We start from the raw sequence: 12045 nt of genomic DNA, 5'->3' as shown, positions 1-12045 counted from the left end.
GCAGAGGAAAAGTGTGAGTCCTCTCCCTGAGAAGGAAGGAGCGGCAGAAACGACATGTGGTGAACTGACTGTAACCACCATCCCCTTCCCCTGTGTTACTGGGGAGGGGAAGGAGGTAGAGCATTCAGGAGTAAAGATAAACCCAAGAAGAAGGGGAACCCTGTGCTTGGCAGGCTGAGCAGAGTGATAATAGTACATTCAGCTCCTGTTTGTTTTGTTGTGTCAGTTGCTGAGCAAGAGGTTTCCTCCTGAACAAAACTGGTCCCAGATCATCTCTTGATGGGCTTGGTTTGAAGTATACCAGATGCTGCAGATGCCTGGAAAATATCTGAAGAGCCACTCTGCTGGTATTTTCCAAGGCTGAAATAATCTCTCTGTATAAAGTGTAAAATGCAGGGGAATGTAGAGGTACTTAGGAAGGTTATTTTTCAAGGTGCTGAACCATGGTTGTTGAGCAATGCTGAGAACTGTCCCAAAATGATTAATCTTGGAGGAAATACACATTTCCTTGCAGGCAAGGAAAATGAAGGACCTCACGAGTGAGCTGTGCAAGTATATCAGTGGCCCAGAGGAGGAGAGTGCTTTTGTAGCACTGCAGCTTCTTAGGAGGGATGACTTGTTCCTGCTAACAGGTGAATGGCAGCAGCTAAGCCCCATATAGCTGCTTACTCATTTCCTCCCACTGCAGGAAGGCAGGAAGGAATTGGAAGAGCAAAAGGGAGAAAACTTGGGAGTTGAGATAAAGACAGTTTAAGAGGTGAAGCAAAGAAAGCTCCATGTGCAGGCAAAGCAGCAAGAAGAGTTCATTCACAACTCCTTACTGGCAGGCAGATGTACAGCTACTCCCTGGGAAGCAGGACCTCAGTATCTGTACTGGTTACTTGGGAAGGCAAGCACCTTAACCCCAAATATCCACCCTTACAGTCTCCTTTTTTCTTTTTTTTTTTTTTTTTTTTGCAAGCTCTACTACTAAGCAGCAGCAAACACTTATCATAGTTAGAAGATACTTGAAGCCTTTGTTTAAACTTCAGATCTTTAAAGCTTAGCAGCTGTTTAACCATGCACTTGTTTTTGCTTGACTTTAGTTTATTTTAAACAGTTGTTGACTGGTGATTGGAGTTAATTTTTTTGGAAGTTGTACAGAGTGGAGCAGTGAGGAAACAGCAAGAGCACCTGTTGTAGAAGAGGCTCTTTTTCTTGTGCAGTCCATAATATTAGTACAGATACTCAGCTCTGTGCTTCCATGAGAGGGAAGGTGCAAAACACATTTCATTTGTAGTCTGTTCTAGTCCACACTGATGTAAACCCAAGCTGCTTTCAAACATGCTATAACCTCTCCATCTTTATTCTGGAAGACAAGAGTAGAATCTGGTTCCTAGTCTTTCATTTACCTTTGAAGTGGTGTCTTAATGATGAAGAGGTTAGAAACTTCAGATACATTTTATGTCCAGGCAGTAAATCTTGTAGTTTTTAATTTTAGACATTGAACATAGAGCCTTTAGAAGAAGTGATGTTTTTAATTTGAAACCAATTACTGCCAGTCAGTTCACTCTAGCTCTAATAATGACCAAGCTGATTTATCATGGGGACCATTGTTTTGGAGGAGGTGAAAGTGGGATTAAGGCCAACAGAAATGTTCTGTGAGTGGTATTTAGTCTGGAAAATCACATTTTGTTGATGAGATATGTCTTTATTGGCTTCCTGGACTTGGTACTGCCTGCTCCAAGTCCTGTATGTGAGATCTGATTGGAAATGATCATGTATCAACATTTTAATAGGTATTGTTTATGCTGTATTTAAAAAGTCTTTTTGCTTGTTTTCTGCAAAGCCTAGGGGTATTTCCCCTGCTTTGTTTAGCTGGTAAAATCTCTGGATTTCTGGTGCAAAAAAGTTCCTTATTGGTGATGCATGGTTTGGCACAAATGAAGGGTCTGGACAAGTTAGCTACTAACAGCAAACTTCCTTAGGCTTCAACTTGTCAATTCAGTGCTGCAACTCCATAGGAAAACTTGGTGAAGAAATGGAAAACTTAAAAAAAATCCTACAAACCCCAAACAAAAAACACCCTACAAAAAACTCCACCAAACTGACAAAACAAAAAAAAAAAAAAACAAACCCAAAACCTAACCACCTTGTAATGTCAGTGGTGCCTCCCGTGCTTCACTTTATGCAGGATTCTCTGGCCCAGTGCATGCAGTCTGTAAGACTGAAAGTGGAGCTGTTTGTGAAGCAGACAAACTGGGCAAGCTTGAAATTGTACTGGGAGAGGTGGGCTTGTAATTACCTGATGGGAGAAAGGAAAAGCTCCAGTGCAGGATGAGGGTAACCTTGTTTGTGCTCAGGCTTTCTCACTTGAGCCTACAAAACTTGTGCACGTGGTTCTTCCTGCACATGTGCAAAATGCCATGTGCTGGACAGCACTGCTTCCTTCATTGTCCTGACTTTGTTCCCTGGGTGTTTTACCTGGGAAGTTTTCTAGTAGTGACTTGAGGAGGGCTTGGGGTGCTTGGAAAACAAGTGCACCCAGTACTGTCAGCAGTGTGGCAGTACAGCATGGCAGGATGCACTACTGCTGAGATGTGGAGCAGCACCATCTGTTCTGGTTGCCCACGTCATTTATTATCCAGAGAAATAAATATTGATATTGGGAAGGCAGTGAGACCTTTGGTAGTATGGATTACTGCATGATTAGATCTGTGCCTCTTTTCATCTTGGGTGGCTTTGCTCTTGTTAGTGGAGGCAGATAATGCTGCTTTTGTAGCTGTAGCTTAACCTGTGGCTGTGAAACAACACCCAGGAATTCTCTGCTTGCCAGGGTGATAGTGCATGTGGAGTGCTGCTGTTTTATCTCCTAGCCTTACTGTTGCTGTGTGGGATTACTCCCCAGCCCAGCTCCTTGGGATTGCAGGTTGCAGCACTGCTGGTATAAGGTGAGCCTCGGGGAAAAACATGTTACTGATCATCACAGCCAATGAGCTCATGAAAGGAAGAGACAGCTAGTGAGCACAGTTAAACCTAACGCTTAGACAGCAGGGTTGCAGAATCTTAAACTCTGCTGGCAGTGGCTTCATCCTAAACACAGTTTTTCCTCCTGGTGTGGTGGCATGGTGGGGGATGAGAGGGATTCTAGACCTTCCTGAGAGTTGCCCTTTTTAGAACCATGTTTGTGAGAGATTTGGCTTCTTTTTTTTCCTTCTCTTCTTGTAAACACCGTGATTTGAGTCTACAGCAGAACATCAGCCAGAGCACAGAGGTCTGAGTAGCACTTGTGACATGCTTTATAAAAGCCAGATGTCCCAGACTGGCATAGCCTATGATTCCTGGCTGGCATGCTGGGCTGGAGAAGTATAGGAGAAAACTCTGCAGCATTGAGTGAAGATGACTCCACTGCAAAAGCCAGGATGTTCTACTCAAGCTGTTGTGCATTTGAATGTGTGGCTTAAAGTAAATTACCAAAAATACCTCTGTGTGGGTCATGGCAGGTTTTTTCATTCTGACTCAAGCATTTTTCTTATTATTTTAAAGGGCTAGCTGTTGGCCTTGGCATCGGTGCTTTGGCAGAAGTGGCGAAGAAGAGCCTTAGACCTGAGGAACGCAATGGTAAGCCCTTTCAACGTCCTTCTGTTTTCTTTTTTCCCTCCTCTTTATTTTATCCCCAGACACAGTTTACCTGCATTTGCAAGAGGCTGGATGGTGAGACAGAGTAACAGGGGAATATGGGCAGTTCTTTTATTTTCAATATAATCCTTCATCTCCTGGCTCTTCTCCCATCTCAGTACACCACAGCCTCACCACACAGACAGATGTGAGAGGAATATTCCAGTGAATGTGTTTGTGCCAGCAACAACTTGCACAGCTTTACTTTTCCATAGCCAGTCCTGAGGTTGAATACTATCCCCATGACAATTTTAGGTTGTCTTAACAATTCTTTTTAAACTGTTCAGTGAAACCATGTATTGCTATCAGAACCGAAACTGTAGAGAAACCTGTAAGTCTGAAATTTTCTTAGTGATTGTAGTCTGTTTGAAATTTAAGAACGTTCTGCCTAGATGGATCTTGGAGGATGGCTGCACTCTTTTAAGAGAGACAAAACACTTCATGCTCCTGTTAAAAGGCAAATATCTATTTCCAGTATCTGTCTTTTGCTGCCTTCTAAAGGATTCTCATAACATGCAAAAGGCTGTGCTGTGCAAATTGACCTGATCTTCTTCCCTTCCCAGCTCATTTGAAGTTGGAGGTAAAATGTTCCTAAGTTGTACCTGCCCACATCATGGTGACTTTCTTCTAAGCACGTGTTGGTAAAATGTGGTAGTGTGTGTATGTGAATGGTTTAGAGCATAGAGATACATGGTGTTCTTCTCTAGAAAACATGACATTACTCTAAAGTTTATGATTCAATTCACTTGCTTGTAATCCAGGAAAAGCTTTGGTGGGATACTGCAAAATGTCAATGTGTCTGTTACAGTTCCTGCAGGCTGTTTGTTCTTCAGCTGGTCTCTTTGGTTTGGCTGCTATGGTGGTGTGTTTAGGTTACTTCCAGTGACTGGAGGGAGCTGATGAAAGGTTTAAGAACTTGTAGCTAGAAGTAAAAATGAAGTCAAATAATTTCTGGTTCAGAGGCATTACTTCGAGATAATGACAACTGCTGGGTTCTTGTAATTTTACTTTGTGGCTGGTAGTATTCTACTACAAAGCCAGTTTCTATCTTCATCCTCATCATCTCTGGGGGTGGAAGAAGGATGGAGACTGAACCTCTGTTTCAGGAGGTACTGGAGTGACTGAAAAATGAAGAAATTTGGAGGGGGGAAAGCACTAAAAAAACTTAGCAACTGAACAAAAAACTCCCAACCAAAAGAAATTCCCAAACCATAAAACAATACTTCAGGATATGAAAAGGATTCCCATTGGTGGCGGGCAGGGGTTTTGTATGACCCAGGACTCTGCTTGTACTTGGAATACTAAAATGCAAATACTAACAGCAAGGCAATGCAGAGCAGCCCAGCAGAGAAAAAGGATCTTTGGTAAAGAGTTCTTGTTTCTCTCTAAGACGAGGTGTTTGAGGGTTTCTTTGCTTTGATTTAAAAACATGCATCCAGGCAAACACAGCCCATCCTGTAGAGAATCCTTCAAGGCTTTTTGCTTTCACCACTTGGGATGTTTGACAGGTTGTTGATACCTGTTGGAAGCTGATGATTTGTGTTGCTTTTAAGAGAGGTGCAACTGTTGGTATTTCTCTGCTTGCCAGAGTATTTTCTAATTGGGCACACCCCGAATGAAAACATGAGCTTTGCAGAGCTATGAAGTTTGAAGGAATAACATGAGCTTTGTTCCTCTCTCTTACAGCATGAGAAGGATTATTTTTATTTATTTTTTATTTAGGGGGCAACAGACATTGTATCTTTTCAGTGAAGAAATTGCACCTTTAAACCTTTTTCTTCTTGCTTGGAAAACTACTATTTTTCCGTGTCAGAAGCCTGCTCTACAGTCTTGAATCCTGCTTTGGGAAGGATGGTTTTCTGGAACAAACCTTGATTAAAAAATAAGGCAATGAGAACTGCCAATTTCAGTTCTAAGCAGGGGAGTTAGAAAATGACCTGGCTTTTATTTTTAGGTGTTTGTCTTTCCTTGTTGCTTCCCCTCTTGCTGTCAAGTCTGCTTAGATAAGATCTTGGAGCAGTGATTGTGCTGCAAGGAGAATAACAGTGACAGTGGGACTGAGAATGGGCCAAGAACAGCAAGTGTGGAGGTGAGGCAAAAATAAAAGACTTTCAGCCTTTGTACTCTTCTGGAGCTTCTCAGACCAAAGACACAGGAAGGTTTCCAGGTGACTCAGCTGCAGCCTCTAGCTGGTGTCCTTGGATGTGTGTTTGCCACAGTATTTTAGAGGGGTGGGTAAGGCTCCGTGAACGAGAGTCCCTCCATGGGCTCTGCTCCTGCAGAAATGCACGGATGGACGCAGTGGATACAGACACAGTGGGAGTCTAAGATTCCGTTTTCTTACTGTTCTTCTGACAGTACCAGCCTTAGCTGTTCTTGGGGGAAATCTCTTGACATAAGTACCTCTACACTTCATTAAAATGACCTCTGCACCCCTTTCCTGATTTCAGCTTGAGGAGCTTGTGCCCAAGTTTTGTGGCTGCAAGTGCCATGAGTTTGGGCTAAGATTTGTCCGTTTTGAGAATGACATACTGTCCTGTTCCTGGGAAGCTGGTAGAGAATGTGATTTCTATCTCCACTGCTGCAGTATTAATAGTAACTTCTTGGCACTCCAGACTTAAACAAGTGGAATGTGTGTATGCCCAAAGGCATGCCTAAGAATTTCACACTCTCACTGGCATCCAGGAGTAACGAGGAAGAGCTTGGTTGCCCTCCTCTTTCCTAGTCAGTACAAACCCAAGTGTCTTTACACCTTTAAAGTGGAGTTAGAAACACTGATTCCCAACCCCTAAGCCAGACACTCCTGAGCTACACATGATCCTGATAGCACAGCTTGTACTTCTTCTTTCCATTGATGTTATCAGAGGGGCTGCAAATTCCTACTCTCCTGCACGGTCTGGTAATTGTGCTAGTGCTGATCTGTTTTTTCCTGCTCAATTTCCCCATCCTAGTTTAGTAGCCACAGGACCCTTCTCTCTCTGCTTTGGATTGTCTCTGTTTCCATAAACAATTCACTTCTTCAGGGACTTAGCCTAGAACAAAAATGTCTGGTTCAAGAGTTAGTGAATTTCTTCCTTTTTCATCCAAGCCTGATGTCCTGGACATAAATTCTTTCTGCTGCCAAATTCTTATGAGTAGGTGCAGGTTTCTTGGGGGTTTTGTGTGGTTTTTTGGTTGGTGTTTTTTTTTTTTTTTAAAGGGCTTAAGGCCCTAATGCTGCCATCTTTAAATGTTTTGGCTCATCTTATTTTGTTAAAAAGAGGATAGCTTACTTGATTTCCAGATTGAATTTTCCAGGTAGGCTGGTCTCCTCTGTCACTGGTGACCTTGATGGCAGCCTCTGTATTTAAAGTTTGTATTTACAGTATAAGGCCCACACAGGGTGGGAATGGGAAAGTAGAATAAATTCCCAGGAATTAAAATGAGTGTACAAATAAACAGCTGCTGTTACAAGTAAAGAGACTCTGGGGTCAAGGACAACTTTGTAACTTATTAATGACCTGTCCTGGGCAATTCTTCAGGCACTGCACAAATGCCAGGCTGGACAGAGCCTTGACGGGCTGGCACTTGGCCTGGATTTGAACACAGGGATATTTTTATGAAAGGGAATAATGCAATATCCTTGGGTTTTCAGTCCCGAGTGCTTAGGCTATGTTCTTGACTGTTCTCTTGCCCCACAGTTTCTGTGGCAGATGGTCCTGAAACAAATACACACAAAGTCCAGTTGCTAGTTCTCCATTTGACAGTGGCAAAGAAGGTGGGAAAGGAGTGATGCAGGTGTGAGTTGCACCCAGAGTTGGAAAGTTTCATGCTGATTCTGAATTTGAAAAGGAAAAAAAATAAAGTGGGTCAAGCACTAGTTGAGGGTGTCTGCCTGCTGCCTGTGCTGTGGAAGAACTGACAGGCTGCAGGAGCCTTAATTTCTGAGGTGTCCATGTTGGCACAGCTTGTGACTTCTATTGGTCTTTTTCTCTTTCCCTGATGAAAGAGGTGAAACCAGCTTTATGATGGGAAGATGGGGAGGAAATAATGTGAGGCACCAAAAGGTGCCAGCCATCTTTAGGAAAAATGTTAACTTCCTTAAAATTGGTATATTTTTTCCCATGAACATGTGGTGGGTTTTATCCCCACACCCTTTCCACACAGCCTTGGAAGCCTATGTCTGTTTTCTCTCTGCTTGCCATTGACGTAGTTCTGCTTTTCATTCTTGCCTCCAGATCACCTTCTTGTTCATGCCCACTTGTAGCAAAGTACATCAGCAAGAACTGCTCACAAGCTGTTGGGCTGCCTGGTGATCAGGTATTGCCCCTGGAAGCTTGACTTCAATGAAAAACCTGCCAGGAGAAGAGGATTTGGGACTGCCTGTGTTTGGCTCTTTCTCTGATCAGACTTAAAATTGTCAGGGTTCACTGGCCTCTGGAGGTGGCTTTAATCATTAACTAACCCCTTTATTCTGCTGCCGACTCACAGGAGGATGTTTTTGTGTGCAGTGGTGTGAAGGAGGGTATGGCTTTGACTCAGTACTTTTCCTAGGTCCTGTGTGTCATTTCATACAGGGATTTGCCTCATCATTGCCAAGGACACAATTTTCCTGATAGAGCAGTTGAGAGACAGCTTTTCAAGTATGCAAAGCCAGATTATTCTGCCCTGGGCAGCTCTACCTGTTCAGTCTCTAAGGCTCCTTATATCCATTATCCAGGGCAAAATGATCTCTGAGGATTGCTGTGTGTTGGAAATGGTGAATTCTGGACTCCTCCTGCATTTTTGTATTTTGCTCACAGGCACAGGATAGTTGTCCTGTGTACTCCTGGTGTTTTTATTCCTCTTGCCTTTTCATGTACATTCTTGACTTAGGACAGGGATTTGGAGAGAGAGCTGTGTTACATGCAGTGCCATCTTGCTGCTACCCCACAAAACAGGTGAAGGAAGGAGGGGGGAAGAAGGACAGGAGAGTAGCCTGTACTTGGCATATTTGTGCTCTGCCAGCGGAGAGCTCAGTGGAATCACTTCTGCAGGGAAGGTCTGTAAGCAATCCAGCTGCTTGCAGGGACTGAAGGGTGGCTGTCAGATCAGTAACATGCTTGGCACCACAAGAAAATGGCACCAAGTTGTGGGAGCTACCAGAGTTCAGACAGCAGCTACTTCAGTCTGGCTCTGTGTTGTTTCTCCTCTCCCCTGGCCAGTCTAAGCTTGCTCTGTGTACCTTGCTGAGAGCTACCTGGAGATGGAGAGGATCTCTGGCTGCTCTAGTCAGCACTTGACACACCAGTAATTTCCATCTGACTGAGATCTCCAGGGCTGTTTTCATATGCTGTGTCTTTTTGAGCTTTGCTTATTGTTTATGGGGGCTTCAGCTGTTATGTCCTCTGTTCCTCTAAAGTATTCTAAAAATGGTGTATCTGCAAGATCAGCATTATTAGCTGTGGGCTCTGCAGGCTGGCTGCAAGGCCTGACCTTCCTCCTGCTTGGCTCTCTGTCAGCAGGAGCTGATCTGCAGCCCCAGCAGAAGTGGTAGCTGAGTGCCTTCCTGCCCCCTCTGTCCCTGCTCTATTGGGCATTGCCCTGGAAGGCAGTTCTGGGTTGCTTCTCCCAAAGAGACCACAAACTAGAATCAGGGTCTCCTTCTTCTCTCCCATAATAAAAAAATTAAAGTGGAGAAGTGCTTCTTATGCCACACAACACCCCTGTTGCATACTTGGAACTATGGCGGTTTGGTGTGTAGATGGCTGCAGTGACCACTCTGAGCTGTCAGATGTCAGACTTTACCTGTTCTTGGGGACAGGAATGTGTGTGAGTGTGTATATTTTGGGCCTTGTTCTGTGCAAGCTTCCACCCTAAGAAATGCCAGCCTGTTGTTGGTCTGTGCTGCCAAGGCTTTTGAGGCTTCTCCCTTGCTGTGGCTGTGGCTCACTCCTTCTGCCCTTCTGAGGCTATGGCTGTGCTGCAGCCTGTGGTGTGGGACTCAAGACACCTTTGCACAGGGTTTTAGGCTGTGCTGGCTGGTTCGGTGAGTTCACTGTCTGCCCAGGATCTCAGACAGTTTGCAGAGCAGCACAGACATTCTTGGAGGCTGTGACTTAGTGCTCTTGGCCCTCAAGCCAACAATGTCAAAGTTTTCTCAAGGCAACTTTGTGCTGCTTCAGTCCATGCCTCTGGGTAGCAGTGAAGGCACTCAGTGTAGTCCTCATTTGATTTCCCTAGGGAAGGGCAAGTCTGCTGTTGGATGTGGGCTAACAGAGTGGAGTGGGCTTGCCAAGATAAGGGTGTTCATTCATACTCTTTCTCCTTGTCCTCAGGGAAGAAAGCAGTGATGGATTCTAGCCTGTTCCTGTCGGAGGCCAATGCAGAAAGGATCGTGAGGACCTTGTGCAAGGTCCGGGGAGCGGCACTGAAGCTGGGACAGATGTTAAGCATTCAAGGTGAGTGGTAGCACAGGTCCTCAGCTGTCCTCCTTAGTGCTGCCAGGGTCACACAGGGTCAGCTGTCTGCAGCCAGGCAGTGTCAAGTGAATGTGGAGCCTGGACAAGTGGCTTTCTCCTGGGAGAGCAGTGATGGAATTGTTTGAGTTCCATCTAATTCCAGCATGAAGTAAATAGATGCATGCACTATATACACCACCACTCTCCCTTATTGTCCTTATTGTGTATAACTGAAATTGGCTGACAGTAGGGTAACACTGTGAATTTAAGTGCCTGTGTAACAAGCAGTTGTTGAGAAGCAGAGCTGTATTAAGCTCAAATTGCAGGTGTCCTGCTAGAAAGAAGGAGGGTGACAACAAGAATGTTTGTTCACCAAAAGTGGTCAAGGTTATATCCACAACGCTCTCCCATTACAGCAACCTGTTTGTGGTTTACAAGTTCTGTGGGCACTGAAGCTTTCCTGGAAAGGCCAGTAAAGCTGATAATCTTATCAGGTATAAAACATTTGTTTTCATCCTGAGAGGACTACAAACTAGTTAATCCATTGGGCTCTTAAGTCAGTGACCGCAGCTGAAGGCAGGAATGACATCAGATTCTGCACTGAACTGTTAGGTTGCTCCTGGGAGATGGCAGGTGTGAGATGGCTCAATTCAAACTTTATCTGGATCTTTCCAATTTGCCCTCCTGCCCAGCCTGATATGGAAGGAAAGAACCAGCCCAAAATAGCTGTAAGACTTGTCTGGAAATAGCTTTCAATATGTTACTGAAACTGAGTAAGTGTCTGAGAGTTTGAAGTTCTTGATTTTCTTGGCTTATGCTTCTACTTGAATTTTTGTAGGTGTTAGCTGATGAGACTGGATCTAGTAGAGTATTAAATAACTTGTGCTCACCAACAAAACAAGATCAGTTCCCTGTTCCAGGGAGCCCTGATTGGCATTTTATTTGCTAATCAATTGGTTTAGGTGGGTGCCAGGCTGATGGCCACGTGGCAGAGCCTAGTGGGAAGCATCAGCTGCTGTGTCAAAGGCTGCCACTCACATGCTGTGTTCTCACGCTCTAGAAACTGCCAGGCACCACTGATGGCTCCCAGTGCACATCCAGGAGGAGCTCCTGTGCTCCTTGCTTTCCAGTGCCTCTGGTATGTGGGCTGAGTGAGCCATGCCTGGAAATCAGCTCTGCAGTTAAACTCATCTACTGTAGGTGGGATTAATTTCAGATTCCTGGGACACTACTGAGCTGTGCCTGATGGGTGCCCAAGCCTGGTCACAGCTGCCCTAGGCCTGAATGTGAGTGCAGAGGGAGTAGCTGTGAAAGGCTGGCTCTGAGGAGCAGAAATGCTCTGGATTTTTGTAACTTGCCTGCAGTCTCCTAATGTTACTGTGCTCTGGTAGGAGTGTCAAATACTTGCTGATTGACTTCACTTTGGTGTCAAGAACAGGCCTTCAGCAACCTTTGTGGTTGTACCCAGCCCTCATTTGGACTCTTATGTGTGGGGACACTGCTGAGGCTGGCAAGAGCACAGGCCCATGGTGACCTTGCTGAAGGACAGCTGTGGTGAAATAAATCAGACACAATCAATAATGCAGAGTGTCTATTTCTTGGGCTGGTTGTTTGGACAGCAGGGTTTCATGCAGGTCCTGCCACTTCCTGGGCTTCTCTGTGGCTCGGTGAGTTTGCATTCACTGCTTCTATCAACAGGTCTGGATGCTAACTGGGGGAAGGGACTCCCTGCAGCTGATCACAAGTCACAAAGCAGTGTCCCTAAAAACCTTGATATTTGCTGTGTCTCCCTGAACCCCTGATATCTGCTGTGTCTCCCTGATGTGGGAGTCAGTGGATTTTCCAGGGACCCACATTCCTAAAGGTCAAGTGCAGTAAAGATGCCAAAGGCCTCTAAATATCCTGTGTTCTGGGAGATGTTGGAAAGGCATCTGCATTTGCCAGCTGAGAGTGCCCTGCCTTGGCTCCT

General features: G+C 44.9%; 1 protein-coding gene across 1 annotated transcript in view; it reads left to right on the top strand.

The window, feature by feature from the left end:
* The window catches only part of COQ8A (coenzyme Q8A), a 41865-nt gene that overhangs the window by 18483 nt on the left and 11337 nt on the right, over positions 1-12045 (top strand). Inside the window, exons 5-6 of the mRNA XM_085054661.1 lie at positions 3526-3600; positions 9954-10076. Of these exons, the coding sequence (XP_084910787.1) occupies positions 3526-3600; positions 9954-10076 (198 nt within the window). The remainder of the gene's footprint in view (positions 1-3525; positions 3601-9953; positions 10077-12045) is intronic.

Source organism: Lichenostomus cassidix, chromosome 3 (assembly GCF_008360975.1).
Source record: "Lichenostomus cassidix isolate B80296 chromosome 3, HeHo_3.0, whole genome shotgun sequence".
In the NCBI taxonomy this organism is placed as follows: Eukaryota; Metazoa; Chordata; class Aves; order Passeriformes; family Meliphagidae; genus Lichenostomus; species Lichenostomus cassidix.
Note: the sequence above shows the minus strand (reverse complement) of the source record. Positions and strands in the feature narration are given on the sequence as shown.